The 20,865-nt window shown below is 36.1% G+C and overlaps 1 protein-coding gene across 1 annotated transcript in view; it reads right to left on the bottom strand.

The window, feature by feature from the left end:
- LOC142977491 (uncharacterized) overlaps nt 1-17,169 on the bottom strand; it is a 77,962-nt gene extending 60,793 nt beyond the window's left edge. The window contains exon 1 of the mRNA XM_076121392.1: nt 17,059-17,169. Coding sequence (XP_075977507.1) covers nt 17,059-17,062 — 4 coding nt within the window. The 5' untranslated portion in view covers nt 17,063-17,169. The remainder of the gene's footprint in view (nt 1-17,058) is intronic.
- Between the last annotated feature and the right edge of the window lie 3,696 nt (nt 17,170-20,865).

The raw sequence follows: 20,865 nt of genomic DNA, 5'->3' as shown, positions 1-20,865 counted from the left end.
AGCTCTAAAACCGGAACTTTGTGGTTAGTTGTAAACTCGTTTAATACAAGTAATTTACCCTCATTATTGAAAGCATCCTATAAGACTACGCTGAATGCATAACACAATGCGTTACGCATTTAAATGAATCTATGCGTCACTTTCTTGCTAAAATAAAACAACTCATGAACGAGTCATGGGCCGCGTGGAATATACATACGTATAGACCACGGGCACAGAGTACAACCAGGCTTACTCCCAACAGGATCAAATTTACTTAATTTTAATCGAGTTAAATTAGGGCATATGTCAAATTGTACCGTCAAATTACAAACTAGCGCATACTCGAGTGCTGATTACAGTGAAATGGGACAGTGATTGACTGTCTCCATGGCGCAGTGGTTTAGGTCACCACGCCAATACCATTGCGTCGGGAGGTCGTGGTTCCCGCAAGGAGCAATTTATTTGTATGATCCACAAATAATTGTCTCGGGTCTGGTTGTGCTTTGTGTTCATTGTTTGTATGTTTGTTAAAGTCTAGGCGACACAAGAGCATATCTTTGAGCGGAAGTTGTCTTTAAAAATAATGAAACTAATTAATTGGTTCTACCTGTATTCAGCGATAAATTATGCACTATTTTGTGTATAAAGAGTAAGATTTGACATTCGCTCGAACCTTAATCGATGGCATTCGATATCGAATTCTGTCGGAAGTAGGCCACCATCGGCTGCGGTGTGGAGTCTACGTCACTTCTAAGTAATCTATCTGTTTCAGTTTCCTATATTTTACATGACGTATTCAGACTAGTTAATTATAGAATTCAACTAAAACTGATGCCATTGTGTCTGCCATGACCTAATCGGCTGCTTCCTCACGTTAGCGACGTAATATTAGTACGATATACATAATATTATATTAAATGAATGAATAATTAATGTCTCTAGTGTAAAGAGTATAAGTCTGATTTTTAAATCTGAAATTGGGCACGCCAGTAGATGTTTTGACGTAGGCACCTGGGGATAAAATAGGGGATGAAAGTTTGTATGAAAATTCTGACCTAAATCACAAAATACGCGGGCAACAGCTAGTCAAATATAAATTAGAAAAAGACCAATGGTATATCCCGCCGTAGTAAAAATTTTACGATTTTTTTAAGAGACAACTCCTGCTTTTAGAATTGCTCATGTGTCGCGGGGACTTTTACAAGCATACAAACAACGGACACAAAGTACAACCACACCCGAAACAATTATTTGTGGATCGCACAAATAATTATTATTCCGCATGAGAATCGAACCCACGACCTCTCGACGCAATGGTAGCAGCGTGGCGACCTTAACTATTGCGCCACGGAGGCAGTCAATTAGAATAATAGTAGTTAATTTTTCTCCGAATTTATATTATGTCAATTTCTAGCAACATAATTGGAATAGACGAGACGTCATTATTAGGATTAAGGCCCAGCGCAGACAGACCGGAATAATCCTCGCGCGGTCTCGAGCATTTTCTTTACGGCTCGCGGATGCTCGAGCATGCTCGCGACTGCTCGAGCCTGCGCGAGGAAAACTTTCTAGGTTACCATTCTTCATTAAACAGGCCAGTTTTCGTGAAAATTCGTCGACGATGGTAGACTGGGCCATGATTATAATTGCTCTTTTGACTGAAGAAGAATAAAAATGACGTTCTCTCTCTTTAAACTCAGTAACAACATTGAAATTTTTCGTACGATGCTCGCGCGTCCTCGAGTATGCGCGGGGATACCCGCGCATCCTCGAGGACGCGCGAGCATTTTTTGTCAGGTTCAAGCAATTATGCACTTTATTTTAATTAATTTAAAGTTGATTTTCAAGTGCGTTAAAAAAATCCTCTCCGCTGCGCTCCTCTTGGTCTGCGCTGATCCTAAGTTTACGTCATGGCATATCCATTGCATTCGTAATACAGTTGCAATTCTAGCTAACAATTACTGACTTGATGATTTATTCGTATTATTTACATGTTATTTTTACATGTTTCTTATGAATTCATAAGGAAATCGGATATTTATATACATAAGCACATATTTCCGTCCTATGAGGATGTGTCGTAATACAAGTGGATCGATTCACACTAAGTACTTTTGCAATATCGTGCGTATTACGTGTCTTTTTTGCATTTATATCATAACTTTTTAACTTTTATGTTGCATGTTTATACGAGAATTAGAGTGATATCCTTTGTCCAGTCTCACCGGATGCAGCTGAATGCTAGTATTTTACAAGGGGCGACTGTCTATCGGACCTTGGTTATGACGCGATATCCTTCGGTAAGACTGGTTGTCAGACTTTCAAGCTACTGACTACTGTTAACGACTGTCAAAGATCGTTGAAAATAACATCCAGGACCCACAAATAAACGTGTCTTCCGTAACACGGAGGTACTCGTTATGTATAAAATTGTCACCTATCCATAGAGCAACTTCGGCAAGAGTCGCTAAACGCAGCTGCTGTAACTTAGTAACGATGTGTTTGTGTATCTTTTTATATAAGTGAAACATAAAAATACATCTAATATTTATTCATTTTAACAGTCAAGTGACACATCTCCCAATTAATCTTTGTCCTTCCTGTAACTCGAACCTGGGACCTCGCAGTGTCAATGTGCCAGACGTGGCCTTGCTCTGACACATGATTATGTCTGATAATAGACAATGTAGTCGTTTTAGTCAGAGCACGCGTTTTTATTGTTTTTTTTTGTTCTTCTTTTTAAATAGAGCACTCCCGCACTAAGAATAGCTCTTGTGTCGTGGGGACAAACTCCAAAACAACATATTTTTTACTAATACAGAAACCACGGACTGAAAAAGTTTTGTTAATTTGTTTTGCTCATTATTTTTCGTTTTGTGAAGACGTATAAACTAAACTATGAAAAGTAAAAAGTTTTCTAATTATGAGGCAAATTAAAATGAAACGACAGAGACATCTACAATTTGTTTAAAATTAAAAAGTTGGATAGCACGATGGTCTACATGCGTATTACGTATCTCAGTTGATAACTAGTGTACGTCAAATTGATAGTCACTATTCAGTACATCGCTGCTTTGACGTAACGTGTATAATAACTAACACTATAATTTAAGGGAGAAAACCAACTACAGCATGGTGACTTTCAAATAGTTGTCAACTGAATTAGGTACGTGATAGCCCCCTGAATGAAAGAATGAACGAACCACCGAGAGCATTTGAATTTCTATGAGAGAGTTTTTGCCCAGCAGTGGAATAACAGCTAAAAAAAGTGTTGCAAACTTTTGATTAATATGTTATACAGTAACCTAGTATTATAAAAACAAAGATATTTATTTCTAAAGAAAGTTCAAAACTTCGACATTTGGTTGTATTTTCACCGAAATGGTATTTAAATCAGAGGAAGTTTGACTCAAAACAAACCGCTTACTTACAAAGTTGTGGTCAGAAAACAAATAAGTTTATAGTTGTACAAATATTATTCTTTAAAATAACTGGTTGAATATTGCGGTTTAAAGCCCGGCTTCCACCAACAAATAGTCGGCAAGTATGCAGTTCGCACTTGCGAATTTAGCTGAGTCATTAATACATTGGGAACGGGGCTTAAACCGCTTCAACCCAAATTTATATGTATAAGATTTCGACGTTTCGTCGAAACGTCCGGTAAACAAATAAGATATCCTAACTTTTAATTTTAAATCGCTTTAAAGACCCTTTGCATTATAATGTTAAGGTGAGGTTGTTCAAGTCAATGAATACGTAAACAACAGAAAACGAATAAGACTTTTAACAGCCCTGAAATAGTACTAAAAGACAAGGTCTACGATTCCAGGCTACCTAAAACAATTAAAACATTATTAACATCGAATGGTTGTCTGTTTTACTTCGCTTATGAAAGTACTTACCAAATTGAAACTTAAATAATAGAGCACAACTTTTTAAAATAGTAACGCTATTTTACGCCCCTCCCTCATTTTGGGCGAAGACACTTGCCCAACAGTGGGACAGTAATGGCCTATTTTTTTTAAAACATTTGATATTTTATTTCTATTTGTTAATCAGCTCCCTCATTCCGGTAGAAGACACTTGCCCAGCAGTAGGACGGTAATGAGTTACATTTTTTTGAAATAATAAGAAAAATAGATATTTCTTTTTCTTATAAAATATAATATTTAGATTTAATTTTACCAGAATCTTCGCCGATGAGCCAACAGTATAACAGACAGGAACAAGTGTAGCCCTTTACAAAAATATGTAGGTAACCTTAACCCTTTGAACGCCACGGTCGGCTATACTCGACAAATAAAAACGTGCTCACGACGCTATATTTTTGACAAAATTTGCCGACGAAAGCGCCGTAAGCACTTACTGATTTGTCGAGTATAGCCGACTGTGGCTGTCAAAGGGTTAACGAATGTTTTATTTGTATATATTTAAATCTTCCGTTACTGAGTGACTGACCAAAGGGAGTGGAAAGGGACGAACTTTTATATATGAAAGATCAGCAATGAAAATGTTGTAAAAACAAGAAAACTAAAGTCCGCGCAGACGAAGTAGCGGGCGGATTCTAGTATCCATATAAGTCTTTTCATTAAACATAAGACTACAAATACAGCCTCTTTTGATTGTCTACAAGGTAATTGTTTCATATCTAAATCGTAAAGCTTTTACTTAATGCAGCACATAACTCGAATACGAAAGATAATCCTATGTTCAAATTCAATTGTTATTACTGAATGAAGTTTATCTTGACGTTCGTGTATGAATAAAAGCAGGACGCAGTTACTTTTTATTATAATGTATTATTATATTTGAATGTTGCTTTCTTATGGTAGTTTATTAGAGGGGCTATTTCTTACCACTGACTATCGGAAACCTGGCTACCGAATCATTTTAAATACATCTAATATATAAAATTCTCGCGTCACCGTTTTCGTTGCCATACTCCTCCGAAACGGCTTGACCGATTCTCACGAAATTTTGTGAGCATATTGAGTAGGTCTGAGAATTGGCCAACATCTATTTTTCATACCCCTCAGTGACACTTTTTTTTATTTATATATGGCAAAACAACGTTTGCCGGGTCAGCTAGTACATACATATAATTTCCCATAGGGCTAGGCAGACACAAAAGAGCGCTACTGAAAAAAATCCTGTGGTTTTTTCCAATGGTTCTTTTTCTTTTTTTTCCGTTTTTACACACGGTTACGAACAAACAAATACACTGTCAAATATATAACATTAAGTTGATTAGTCTATATATTTGTTTTACTTCAGATATAGAGATTCACAGCTGTATGTCTGCTAAGTTTCAAAATCTAATTATTTGTTTCAGGAGTAAAGGACTTTGAACCTATATATACCTGAATGTATGTTTGTAAAAGTCCCCGCGACACAAGAGCAATTCTTAATGCTTAATAAATATGAATCAAAATTTAGAATCGCACCGAAACTAATGAACGGATTTTGATGAAACTTGGTTGTTTTGTAACTTATCTATACTAATATACTAATATTATAAAGCTGAAGAGTTTGTTTGTTTGTTTGTTTGAACGCGCTAATCTCAGGAACTACTGGTTCGACTTGAAAAATTATTTCAGTGTTAGATAGCCCATTTATTGAGGAAGGCTATAGGCTATATATCATCACGCTACGACCAATAGGAGCAGAGTACCAGTGAAAAATGTTGCAAATACGAGGAAAATTATGACCTACTCTCTCTTATGTGATGCAAGCGAAGTTGCGCGGGTCAGCTAGTCTACTATATTAACACATGGGCTATATGAATAAAGTTTACACGGACGGAGTCACATGCTAGAGCTAATAAATACTAACTTTAAGTGATCAGTCACTCGTAATATCCGACGTATAATATGTATGAACAGTAGTGATATTAATAATATAAACTCTTTATTGTCCACAATAAAAATACATTAAATAAAAATAGAGAAACCTTAAATATAAATAAAATACTGATGAACAATCGGCGGCCTTATCGCACAAGGCAATCTCTTCCAGGCAACCATGGGATGGAGAGAGAAGTGTAGATGTAGAAAAGGGTAGAATTGTGTACAAGTAACATAAACTAAATACATGAGTAACATAAATAAAGGCAGGTCATAATAACATACACTGATTATTACATAAATAGAGAATTTATAGAAATTGTATAAATAAAATAGACATAATATATAAATAAATACATATATTATTATATATATATATATAAATATATATTTATATTCATACAGAGATAGCAAGAGGAGTTTAGACAGTCATTGGAAAAGAAAAAAGTTAGAAGGAGATATTCAAGGCAAGGTGTTTTGCAGTGATAGATAGTGCTCCTTAACCCGATTTTTGAAAATTGGCAAGCTTTGCACTTGCCTAATGGATAGCGGCAGCGCATTCCATAACCGCACAGCTTGCACAGTAAACGAATGGTCTAAAAACTTACTGGAGTGCACAGGCATCTTAAGTCTCAAGTTTTCTGATGATCGTAAAAACCTTGAATGCGTGTCATGTAGAAAAACAAAACGTTGTTTGAGATAGAAGGGAGTCGAGGGATTAAACAAGATATTGTACAGAAGATAGAGAATGTGAGCATTCCGGCGTGAACGTATAGGTAACCACTTGAGCTTGTTTCGATACTCGGAGACATGGTCATATTTGCGTAATCCAAATATGAACCTGATAAAGAAGTTTTGAAGGCGCTCAAGCTTATTAAGTTGGTTCTCGGTTAAATCGGGATAGCTGACATCGGCATAATCAAGAATGGGGAAGAGAAGGGATTGTACAAGCGCAATTTTAGTGTTGATGGGGAGAAAATTGCGTAGCCTGCGCAAGGACCCCGCCGAAGAAAATGTTTTACGGCTGAGTTCCTGGAGTTGAGGACTCCAGGACAAAGTCTTATCAAACCATAGCCCCAGGTTTTTGATTTTGTCACCAAAAGGGATGGCAGTGCCATCAAAGATCACGTTGGGTACTAGTGACCAATCCACTCTCGAGATCATCCTGGGGCTACCGATGGTAATGGCTTGAGTTTTGTTAGGATTGACGTCAAGTCCATACATTCTACTCCATTCACAAATGCGAACCAGATCGCTATTAATTGTTTCCACAGCTTCCGTCAACCTGTCCGGGGGAGCACAATAATAAATTTGTAAGTCATCTGCATAGAGGTGGTAGGAAGAAGTTATGTTATTGGAAATTGTATTGATAAAAACAGCGAAAAGTAAAGGAGATAAAACGCCGCCCTGCGGTACGCCAGCGGATAATGCACTCCATTCAGAGACATTGTTTTCAATGTTAATACGTTGCCGGCGCCCATACAGGTAACTACGAAACCAGTCAACCACCGATGGAGATATGTTAAGAGAACACAATATACCCAGTAGAACATCGAAATCTACACAATTAAAAGCATTGCTGAAGTCTAGCAATACTAGGGTCGTAAGCTGGCCATCTTCCATACCTGATCTGATGTCCTCCGTAATATGAACCAGGCTCGTAGTTGTACTATGACCAGGACGGAAACCCGATTGGAAAGGATTTAGGAGTAGGTTAGAGGAAAGATAGGTGCTAAGTTGCATATGGACCAGGCGTTCAAGTACTTTCGATAGGAACGGGAGAATGGATATGGGACGATATTCTGAAAAGGAAGATGGGTTACGCTTTTTTGGTATAGGGACAATCTGGGCATCCTTCCATGTGGACGGAAAGATGCCGCTAGTGATGGAAAAATTAAGGATATGACATAGGATAGGGAGTATTACATCCAGGACAGGGAGGATCATATTACGGCTGACACAATCAGTACCCTGCGCATTCGATGTGATCGACAATATGCTCCTCTTAACATCACAAGCAGTGAATTGACTAAAAACAAATGGGGAACAGTCAGGAGTCGAACAAGATGAGAGATAACTAAGTGTATTACATTTCGTGGTATTATCTAACTTTGATGATGCAGAGAAGTGTTGGTTTAGGAGGTTAATATTAATACTATTGGGGACAGGGTTGTGTTGTGGTTTGCCGACCCCCAGCGACTTGAGAAATGTCCAGACCTTGGCTGGATCTCCATTTTCAACGGATTCATGAATGTGTCGGCGTTGTGCATTCCTACACACCTTGCTGCAGTGATTACGTATGGCTACATATTTTTCTCTATTAGCCTCTGAGGGACGACATCTGTACTTCGATTTGGCTGTAGCTTTTTTGTGGAGCAGAGATTTGATGTCGTCAGTAAGCCAAGGCGACGGAAGCTGTTTCACTTTAATTTGACGGAAGGGTGCGTGAGTGTCGTAAAGCTCGATTAATTTCACTGTCAGTATACGCACCTTGTCATCGACGCAATTAGATTCAAAGAGTGAGCTCCAATCAACATTTCCGGCATCCTCGCAAAGCTTAACGACATCCATGTCACGAAAATTACGATGCACAAGGATTTTCGGTTTGGGTTTAGGTGGTCGGATTCGGTAGGATAGGAAAAGTAAATCGTGGTAGGAGAAAGCATCAGCTGGACACTGACCATGTTTGGAGACACGATTTGAAGAGGAGACAAGAATGAGGTCAAGTAAGGAGGGAGTGCAGTTGGGAAAGTGGTGAGTGGCACTGAGAGGAAGGATAGACAGGTTATTGGATTGAACTATAGACTGGAGTGTGGTGGAGCGGGAATCGTTTTTCAGGAGACAAGTGTTAAAATCACCCATGATTATGGTTTGACTGTACATTGGAGTAAAGTTTTCTAAAAGAATCTCAAAAGATGAGAAATAATCGATGCGAGAAGAGGGGCAGTAAAATACACCGAGCAGTATTTTAGAGTGGAGAAGTACAATCTCAAGAAAAAGGTGTTCGCCAACATCATTATGTGATGACGAACTAATAATAGAATAGGGGATGTTATTTTTTAAGTATACGGCAACGCCACCCCCACCTCCCGTAGCCCGATCATTTCGAATGAGCTGATAACCAGGGAGGGAGTATGCAGAGGATGCTAAACATGGTTTAAGCCATGACTCAGAGACCAATATGGCGTGCAGGTTTGTACAGTCAAAACTAGTCAGCATGTCTGGATAATGAGCCGGAATACTCTGGGCATTTATATGGACAACATTAAGATTTCTAAGAGCATCAGAGAAATGAGATGATATTGTTTCAGCGAGAGAAGGAACACTAGCATAACTGGAATCACTGTCAGCTGAAAAAAAATCATCACTATCGACACTGTCGTCGTGTAGCGACATAATAACAATGTGAATGTATAATAATAATATATGACGTAATACTATAAATATACCTCAACAATAATAATATAAATGTGTAAATGTTAAAGTAAAATAATAAATATAATAGCTGTAAAAAACTTAATAAAATAAATAAAACAAAAATAATTATGTGTTAAATAAAAAAATAAAAAAAAAAAAAAAGTATAACAAAACGTTCATTGTTCCATCTGCCGGTTGTGGAAACTAAACGTAGCAATCATACAAACGCAAGATGAGAAAAAAAAATTAAAACAATAATGAATAAAAGATAAAATAGCTAGTTCAGGCACAAAGATATTAAATCAAATAAAACTACATAAAAAGGAAATTAAAAGGAAATAAATAAATATTTAGGAATAGTTTAAAAATAATAGCATAATTACATAAATGAAGATAAGAGGAGAAACGAAACGTTAAACGGAAGGAAGGGCAGTGACAGATGACGTTTGACATTTAATGTCTTGTCATTGTCACACACCATGAAGTGCAGATTTGTGTTAATAATATTAGCTTAATTGAAGGTATTAGGAAGTTAGGAAGAAAATTTAAGAAAAATATATGTGTACCTGAACTAGTTACAAAAAGCAGGAGTTTTCCATTATTTCTTGGCAACTGTGCGTTTGGACTTCACAGCAACTGGTACCTCGGGCTTCTTAGGGGCTGAGGTCGACTTTGGCACAAGTTCGCCAATCCTGCTCAGCTCTACCAAGGAGGTGACCCGATACCGCGTGTCATCCGGGCCTTTTATGAAGACTGTACCCTCACGAGTCCAGCATTTGGCGACACCAAACTTCTCCCGTGCGGCCATAAACACGTCGTGCCTAGTCTTCGTGAGGAACTCCGACACTGTGATGCCTGTGCCCTTCAGCTTAGTTTTTGAGAACCAGATCTTGTCACGAACGTCAGAGTCCACCAGCTTCACAAGAATTGGTCTAGGCCGCTTAGGAGAGTGTTTCTTGCCAAGTCGTTGGCAGCGCTTGATGCAGTGATGAGTGAAGTCACCAACGCCTAACTGGTTGGTGACCAATTTAGTGATGGTCTGCTGCACATCCTCGACCCTCTGCTCACTCTCTGCCACACCGTGAAGCAACAAAATCTTCTTTCGCCTCTGCATTTCCATGACATCAACTGTGCGTGCCAATGTGTCAATTTGGGACTGTAGCAGTTTCAGAGCCTGGGTGACAAAGGCACGATATGCTGTGAAGTCAGTTGTTAAGCTGGAGACAGTTGTAGGGGAAGACTTCAGCAGTTGAGCTTCAAATTCTGCCATTCTACTATGAATGCTGATGTTCATCTCATCAAGTGTAGCCTGCATGGTGTCCATTTTGTGCACAGTGGAGATTAAGGACAGGAGATTATTGTAACCGGCAGGTAGAGTGTTCAGTTGATAATTGGGGACATAAACTTTGTAAATAAACTGTGATATTTATTTAAATTAAATAAAACTTTGTGGAGCTAATTATTTGTGACCAACCCTTCTGACTACCCACGTCCAAAAACGTTAACTATATAATTAACACTCTCGACCGCACTGAAGCAAATCCCTCGGGGCTACACGTAGTGGGTACTATGTTTAAACGGAAACCTCATTGTTCTACGTAATACTGGCTATCTAATTTATGTATTGAGCTATATACTAGATTATACATGAGAGATAAGCAAAATAAACGCCATTTCGTATTTTTAAAACTCTTTTAATTTGACCCAGAGGCGCCTATTTGGGGGTTTAGCAACCCTTGGCGCGGGCATTCGATAGATGGGTAACCGCGTATATGAACTGGGCGGCTCAGTGTTTTGGAGGGCACGTAAAATGTGGGTCCCGGTTGTTGTCACATTCTCCTTGTCTGTTATACTATTACGGCTAAACTGCTTCACCGATTTTGATTTAATAAGATATTGAGAAAGCTCAATACTTAGAATTATATAACGAGTACTGTTTTTAAAGTAACGTCTACACGTCTGAAATTGAACATTCAATTTTGAACTCGAGTGGACTATTATAATTATAAATCCTACTTCAGAAGGTTATCTGGAATCATAAGCCCAAAGATTTGTTGTCAATGAAGAGCTTCTATTAGATCTCAAAATTTTACTATTAAATATCGAAATAATTTAATTAAATCACGAATTTAATCAAAAATTGTTATCGGTATCGTTGCTTACTTTGAAATATTTATTTCGAAATATTTATCTGAAGGACTCGGCGATTGGACACCATTTTATTAAAATAGACTAAAGATTTTATTTTCAGATACGTAGGATTCTTCGAACTTAGAAAATTGTGTTATATTTACAGATTAAAGACAGGGTTAGCGGTCACAGACTGTCGAAATCGGTGGAACAGATCTCGTGATGTGCGACATTCTGTAGCCCGATTCTCTACTACTATCGGCTACTAACCAGCTAGCTATCGAAAAATGTTGTATAAAAATGACATCAGCGCCTTTTGCGGACGTCGTAGAAACTATTTTTGCAATAGTATTTAAATGTCAAACACTGAATCACGCTATTGGTTCATTTAAGTGGAATTGTCTAAAGGTTAATGTGTCCAGAAAAAGTAAGCCCAAAGAATATAAATCAGTCTTGTTATTTAAGTATAAGTATTTATTTAATTAGGTTACATCCTTCTGAAACATGTTTTTTTAATAACATATGCAAAACTAAACTATAAATAACTTTTAACATTAAACTAAACTAAACTAGAAATAATAAACAAAAAAACAAAATATTTACAATTATACAATATATTTACAGTATATAATATGGATACAAAGTAAGTAAGTATTGATTATCTTATTTACAGTCTCTTTTTCTTACCGTAATCATGATTTTATTGGTTTAAAAAAGACAACTCTTGCACTAAGAATTGCTTTTGTATTTTTTTCTTTTACAAGCATACAAACAACGGACACGGAGTACAACCAGACCCGGAACAACTATTAGTGGATCGTAAAAATACCCAATTATTTCGTGTGGGAATCGAGCCAACGACCTCCAAACGCAATGGTAGCGGCGTGGTGACTTTATTTACAGCGCCGCGGACGCAGACAAACTAACGTTGAATGTATTTTATATCATTTTAAGTTTTAATAATCCATACATCAATAAAAATGTGAAACAAACTTATCTCTTTGTTTTCATACCTTAAACACCGCTTACACGTACAAAAAATCTTATTGAAAAATACCTTAGCCGAATAGCAAAAGGGGATAAAACGGACCAATATATCATGGTCTCAAATGTCAGCGAAATCAATGTTTATATTCAAAGCTTTCGTATATTCCATAGATCAAGAAATATTGGTTACCCAGTGATAAATATTCTGTCTACCCGGATATTCTTCTCATTGTTAAGCGGCGTAAATATCGTATCTTCACGCATTTTTCTATAAGGGCTGTGTAGTACATAAATATCTACAGGATTTTCCTGGTTTGTAAGTATTTTGCTCTTTTTATTAGATAATTTTTCAGAAGCCAGTGGGCTCTTTTGTAAAAATATCTCGCCACAAGACTACTTTAATGTAAATATAGTAAAATAATCAATGATAATAAATAATGATATAAGCAGTGATAGCCGAGTAGTTTCAGTTGGCATTTCCCGCTCAAGTGGTCGCAGATTCAAACCCGAGGCAACAAACTAATGTCTTTTCAAAGTTTTGTGTGTATTAGAAATAATTAATACTTGCTCTAACGGTGAAGGAAAACATTGTGATGAAACCTTGCACGGCTAACCTGCAATCGGTTTAATACATTTATTGAGTTTATGAAAAGTTCCCAATCCACAAAAAAAGTCAATGATATTTAATACTGTATTTTTAAATGATACATAAACACGAAAACCATATAGATTTTCTGGTTTTCTGCTACAAAGATAGTATACATTTTATATGTCTTCAAGGCCCAGAATCACGACATCACGAGTGCACGCTTTGAATTTAAATTTGAAACAACACCTCAAAGGCTGCTCCGAACAACGTAAACGCCTAAAATGCCTTACATGCTTAAGAAAATTATTAAGAGAGAGAAAATATCAAAAGGGAAAATGCTTTTATTTCTGAAAAAAGTAAATACTACATTTAAATATTTTTGATTAATGCTTTCATAAACCGTTTATCGAAGTTTCAAAAATGAAAAAAAATACAACTCCCTATTTTATTTAACCCATAATTTCCACCCTGTATATTATTTGAGACGAAATTGTTAAAATAAAAACATTGCCTGTTTTTCATATTTTAAAGTGTATATCGTCATAATGTTCTTGTGGACATCAATCCTCGTGAATTGATGTTCGTTCTCGAGTGGACGCCGGCCATCTGTCCAGTGTGATCATCAATCACTTCTACTCTCTGCAACGCTATGTAGTATATAAAACAGTTTACTTGATTGTTTTACTCTTCTAATTAATAATTCATAATGTGACTGCCTCCGTGGCACCGCTACCGTTGCGTCGGTAGGTCGTGGGTCCGATTCCCACACGGGACAATAATTTTTGCGATCTACAATTATTTTTTTTGAGTCTGGTTGTACTTTGTGTCCGTTGTTTGTATGTTTGTAAAAGTCCCCGGCGCAAGAGCAATTCTTAGTGCGGGTGCTGTCTCCTTTTTATTTTTCCAATATCACCGGATGACCTGAATACTGGTATATTTGTCTATCGCAACTCCACAATCCAATTACCTAGATTATAACTCTCGATATCTCTAAATAAATATCGAATATCGAAATATACCTCTCGGTAAGACAACAAGTTGTCAGGCTTTCAAAGCTTCTGACTGCTGGAAAAGATCTTACGATACGAAAACTAAACATTTAAAAAAAAGTAAGTACAGACAAATGTAATGGATCTGTCCATACTAAATTCAATCTTGAACATATAATAGTAAAACTGTTGAATAAATTCAGACAAAAGATACTAATATTTGTCGAGAGTGTTCAGTGATGGATAATGGATATTTATGATCGAATATTAAGAACTTTCCTGTCATAAATGATTTTAATGGACACTGAACAGTGATTGGAATGGGCGTTATATTTCTGCGATAAGTAGTACGTATACACTATACAGGGTGGAAAAAAATGGGCCATGAGAAACTACTTTAAATATTTTATAATAGCTTTTACCCGCGACTACGCCCACCACCTGAATTTTTCCATGGGAATGCGTCATTTTCTAGGGGTAATAAATAACTTGTGTATCCTTTCTCGGGTATCAAAATATCACCATACCAAATTTCATGCAAACTGGTTCAGTAGTTTAGGCATGATTGAATAACAGACAGACAGACAGAGTTTATAATATTAGTATGGATTTTGGCAATAGCCGTGTTAGCGTCGAAATGCAGATTCGAATTGAAACATTTTAGTGTCTTCTTTGGTTTCGAAAAAAATTACGTGTAAAGAGGAATTCATACATATCATAGAGCCTATCAATGTTCAGAACATATATAGAAGTGGGATTAATTATAATTTTACTGAGTTTGAATCCCGGTTCATACGACTAAAAAAAAAATGAACTTATTTTTATTTTTTTAGCGTGTTTTCTTTTAATTAATTAAGGTAAGTATCTTTAATCCGCCGCCGATCACTTAATAGCCTATTTTCTACCATGTATAATAAGTCTTAGAATTTAATAATAAAAGAATGCTAGCTATTTATACGTTTTATCTATTGTCCCAATTACATTAAATTGACTATTTCGGCGCAATCTCACAAAATGCTCCGAGTGCTGTAAACAAATAACCTAAACAAACAAACGTATTTGTCAACGTTCTTATTAAATACTGACACTAGTTTAATCCTGCTGCTGCGTCTGTGTTTGACAAGCAATATGTTTTGCCTTTAATGCTTGACCCAATTTCATCGAACACTTTTTTTATAACTAATTGCTCCCGAAGTGTGTGGTCGCCATATTGCTATTAATTTAAGAAAAGGAGTTAAGGATTAAATTGCCTTAAGTTATTATTATGATTTGTGTCTTAGTGCCAGTTAAAAACTTCGCTTGTCTCATTCAAATTCATAAATTTTGTCATACAAGACCGACGGTTACAAGTAACATGAAACAAATTTTATTACAGGACATCACTGAAATGAGCCTGCTAATATTATAAAAGTTCTTGAGGCTTTATATGTTTGTTACTATTCCACGCAAAAACTACTTAAAGATACTTACTAACTGAACACATAGGATTTTTTAACCCTGGGAAATCTATTAGGTCGGGGAAAAAGTCTTGTCGCATTATAGTATGTATGAAATTGCAATAAAATCTTTTCTCTAAACAAAAAAACTCGATATTTGGGTACCTCACGAGCTCACTGAAAGAAACCTAATGAACCGTGTACTCATTTGTGATTCTTGAAGCCAAAGAGATTTTATTACAAGTTCGTACATACTATAATGCGAAAAGATTTTTTCCCCGACCTAATATGTATTGATAATTCTGTGTATTTCTAAATAAAGTACTCGTTCTATACAAGCTACTGTCAGCTACATAAGATTGCGGATCAATTAAATAGAATTCCAAATTGTTTACACCTCTGCCAGCTGCAAACTTGCATGTAAGGCTCTCTACTAAGTTGTTGGTCCATAGTTTACAATGTTGTTTGTTTGTCGTATGGTTAGTGGTCAACCTAGTGTCAAAGTTGTTCAAGCCGCCCGAGAGGCCTTTGACGTGGCTTAACGACTGTTATCTTAGGAGACAACAACCAGGACCGACTTTTGACGTGCCCTCCGAAGCACGGAGACGCCCAGCTCAAATACCACTATGCGGTCACCCATCTACGGAATGACCGCGCCAATGGTTGCCTAACCCACAGATCGTTTACCGACCGGTGAGCGCAACTGGCTATGGGCGCCTCAAAGTTTAGTTTACAATAACAGTATATAATCCTGTTGCGTAACAAAGCAACCGTTTCCAAACGTTGTGTATGTTTATATTGAAACATTTTACGTAACACAAACAAATACGGAATAGTGGGTAGTGCATGCATTATGCAGTTGTACACTTACATAATATGAAAACGGACGAATGCGCGTACTATGCGGCATGAGTTGTTACGTTTTTCTTTTGGGACTGTCTCTGCAGAAACCTGAATTTTCGTTCTCTGTGTAATGCAGTCTTTGTAAATATTCTTAGTAAATTGTATTATAAACATAGTATTTATATACATAGTATTTAGAGCCAGTACATGAGTGTCAGATAACCTATTTTTTGCATAAAATGACAGCAAATGTATGAAAAATATATAAAAAATGCATCTGATAAGTTATCTGATAGTTGTCTAGAAGTGGTTCGTGGTCAACCTAGTGTCAAAGTTGTTCAAACCGCCCAAAAGTTCGACAAAGCTTAAGGACTGTTATCTTAATTGACAACAACCGGGACCGACTTTACGTGCCCTCCGAAGCACGGAGATGCTCAGTTTAAATACCACTATGCGGTCACCCATCTATGGAATGACCGTGCCAAGTGTTGCTTTACCCACAGATCGTTTACCGACCGGTGAGCGCAACTAGCTGTGAGTATCTAGAAGTGGTGAATTCGGAGCTTAATGTCACCGCACTCTATCATAATAGAATTTTAGGTCAAATGTGACCTTTTTGGAAAAACAGTCGTAAAATAAAAAAGCTACATAAGTTTTTCAGTTCAAAAATTCTTTATTAACTTTATTGCAGTGGAAATCAGATTACCTATAAATTCGTTACGATGCAGCACAATTTGATTAAAGTACGTGACAGTATATAGTACCAATATTAATATTTTAAAATAAAATTTCAAATAAAATTGGAAAAATATTTTTTAATAGTAGTAAAAGGAAATTCTTACCCATATCGGTAACAATGCACAAACACTATCAACAATAAATAAGAGTTGTTTTAGGGTAGTTTTTCGCGTTAATGTTTCGTACAGAGCGACGACCACCCCTCCCGAGAGTCGTAAGCATACTGAGCGAGAGAGGGGTTGTTTACACTGTTGCTCGAAACTCATGAAATATATTCAAAGTTCTAAGAAAACAATTACTTGATGGCTTTTTCAAGTGTATTGTAATATTATAATGAAATTATCAAAAGATTTAAGGAAGGTAAAGAACTTTTATTAACGTTTTTTCCGAAATATGTAGGTTTTTTACAGAATTACAACTGTTTCAGAGATCAAAGTGCTTGATCACGATGTCTCGTTTTCAGTGCTTGCGTGAGGTTTTACTATATTCAGTAGTTGAAAGCAAAAACTTTTATATTAGTTTGATGATACGTTATTTTATTTAACGTACTATGGAGTAGGTATATACATATAGTACAGATTATACAGAATTGCGTTACTGGTCGGTACTGTCGAGTATCTAAATTTTGACAATATTAGAATGTACTGCCAAAATATTTTCTACGACACCCGTCAGAGGCGCTGATCAGATTTTCAAACAAAATTTATCGATGACAGATTGCCGGTAGTCAATAGTAGTATCGCTCCCTATTGTTATGAAAGGTGTTTAACCCGAATCATAAGTACTTATCATTATCATAAGATTACCACAAGATGTAGTCCTTTGTCTCGTCACAAACAACTGTTTACGAATGTCCTCGAGTATTAGTGTATAGTACCATGTTTCAGACACATAATACTGTAAGCTCGAGGTTTAAAGCCTTATTCAGACTGGCTTAGAGGGTTGCTGATGAACTGTGTTTAATACTAGTTTGTCAACGTGAGTTCGTTTGTATGAAAACTTTGTGATTGTGTATGTTTTAAATTGTGTATATTGTTTTTGAACACTTTAAAAGCGAATTTATATTATAGATTATTGGTTATAGACTTTCCTTCTTATTCATAAAAACACTATAAACAAAACTCTTTATAAACCTTTCATAACTTCATATATTTTTATGAATACGAGGGTTTATCTTTACTTTGCAGGTAATATACACAATTTTGATGGATGAAAAGTTTTTATATACTTATAGCAACCGCCCGCGATTTCGGCCGCGTGAAAAAAATTTCCGCAGCAAAAATAATCTTACACGTGTTAATCTAAGTCCTAGTCTACCTGTATATCAAATTTCGTTACAATTCGTTCAGTAGTTTTTTCGTTAAAGAGGAACAAACATAAATCCATCCTCACAAAATTTCGCATTTATAATATTAGTTGGATTACTATACTTTTTTCTAAGAATGTTTATACACAATGTACTATACCTAAAGTAAAAGATAGTAAGACAGTTCGTTGTACAAAAAAGCTGATTTGATCCCAAGTTTAGGTTGCTTTTTCTACTACACAAAGCACCGGATAAACGGATGAAGCAATGAAAGTACCAAAAAAGCACTAAGACATATCCTTCTGGCAATAACTAACAAAATAACATAAAGATACTATATACATACTAGAATGTATATGTATGTTATCAACATGAATATTGGAATGGTCGTAGATACAGCTACAGATTTCGTAGTAGTGCTACGACGTTCGCAGTACGTGCTACAGAATAATTTGATTGAAGATCTACCAACTCTGCTATGAGATTTGCTTACTATATTTCTAGCAATCTGAGTCTAAAATTAAATGTTTATAACGTTACCGAGAAATTTTATAGTAATCTTTTGCTCGTGAAACTGTTGAAGCGTAGAAACTCATTTTAAGTGTTCGGCTCTAAGAAGAATATGGGCCGTTTAAAGTTAACCTAAGAGGATATTCCCTGTGAGTAATAGTAGTATGCCTTTGGCAGCAGCATGATAATAATATAATGTTTGAGGTCATAGGTACCGCGCTCCTATGCATATGAAACCTTTGGAACTATTGTAATTCAATGTTGTTAGTCATTAAATGTTTCTTGTTCAACTATTGCACAGGTTGTTGTTCTTTTGTTGATGACACCTTTTTTTAGTTAAGTATTTTAATTTTAACATCCAAATTTTTATTCTTACGACGAGTTAAAACATAAATGGAGCTCAAAATAAATTTGAATACAAAAAAAACCGTATAAATTAAATAAAAAAGCCCGTAAACCCGTCTCTTAACCTTAAATTCTTTAAATAATATTTTAAGAACAAAGTCATAAGGTAGTACTCAGCTGTTCAAACAAAACGTTAGAGATTATTGCCCAAAGCGTTTCCTTGAATCAACTTGACCTCATTGACCTACTTCTAAGGTCCCTGAAGTCACTAAATGGTCGTACACCAACGTGTTGTTTTGACTTCTCCTATAATGTCAATTAAAGTAAAACTGAACATTTAAATTAAAATTTTATATTTTCCTTTTAAAATAATAGATAGGAGACTTTCTATATGTCGGAGCGCCCGCATCGAGGCGCTATATCTTCGAAGAATCTAATTAAAATTAGCTTGATTTGATTGTTAAGAAATAATTTACTCACTACTTCACTACTACACACACCGTGCCCCCGACATATATATGTTTTTTCCGACATCAAAAAAATTCAATTCGACTGTACATTGTTAAATTTGTTTTGTTAAAGTGCTTTACTGATTTTTTGCTCCTACTTGTCAAATGACGAAAATGTCAATCGAAATTGATAATCATGTAGACTACATAATATGTTTTAATCCGAAGTTTCGTTACAATTTCGAAAACAGTCATGTGTCTGAATATAATGTATATAGATTTCACTACAGCGAAGCTTGGAAATAATCCGAAATTTTGTGCAGAGTTATTTTCTTTGAATTATAGCAGGCAAATTGGTCTACGAGTTTCTGTAGGCCAATAATAAGTTTAAGTTATAGTTTCAAGGAAGTACATTGGTTTTAAAAATAACGCCAGCTGAAAAAGTAGTCGAACTATTTTATGGTGAAATAAATCACCATTTAATTAATTTAAGTACTTAATTTCCGATGTACTTAAGTTTCCATGGCCTGTGTATTTGGGAAACTATCGTAAAAAAGTTTCATTAAACAGATGGAAGCAAGTAAATTAATAGGAATGCTGTCAGCACCTGAGGTACATTTACTACCAGTGTCTATGTATATCTGCAACTATTGAGAATCGAGATGCCCATAGAAAGTTGCCCTCACCGGTCAGTAAACAATCTGTGAGTTAAGCAACCATTGACGTGGTCATTCCATAGATGGGTTACCGCATAGTAGTATTTGAACTGGTCGCCTCCGTGCTTTGGATGACACGTAAAAAGTCGGTCACGGTTGTTGTAAATTAAGATAACAGCCGTTAAGCCACCTCAAACCCTTCGGGTGGGTTGAACAACTTCGACACTAGGTTGACCACTAACCATACGATAAAAAAAAGAATCGGTTATACCTTTTAAAATTAAGTTTTTAATTTCAGTTTTAATATAAGTATAAGTTGGAAGTGAGTTCGATTCCCAACTGTTTCAAGTCTGGTTATAATTTACGTTCGTTGTTTGACTGTTTGTAAAAGTCGTGGCACCTCTTGTATTCCTCTAGTTTTCTTATACTTATATTAAATGAAACAAATAAGATTGTAACAACATTTTATTCGAGTAAAAAAGGCATAACAATTATTAAGTATAATCTTAGTCTAACAAACAGCACAATTCTATGTTTAATACATTCATCATATCGACGGTCCCTACGTACATTCCCTCAAGTGGTACTTACGGGATTTGCCTTTTTTGTTTCCGTGACCTTCCGGTTGTCATATACTTTCGATTG

The sequence above is a fragment of the Anticarsia gemmatalis genome, chromosome 13 (assembly GCF_050436995.1).
Source record: "Anticarsia gemmatalis isolate Benzon Research Colony breed Stoneville strain chromosome 13, ilAntGemm2 primary, whole genome shotgun sequence".
NCBI classification, from domain to species: domain Eukaryota; kingdom Metazoa; phylum Arthropoda; class Insecta; order Lepidoptera; family Erebidae; genus Anticarsia; species Anticarsia gemmatalis.
This window is presented reverse-complemented; position numbering and strand designations above follow the sequence as displayed.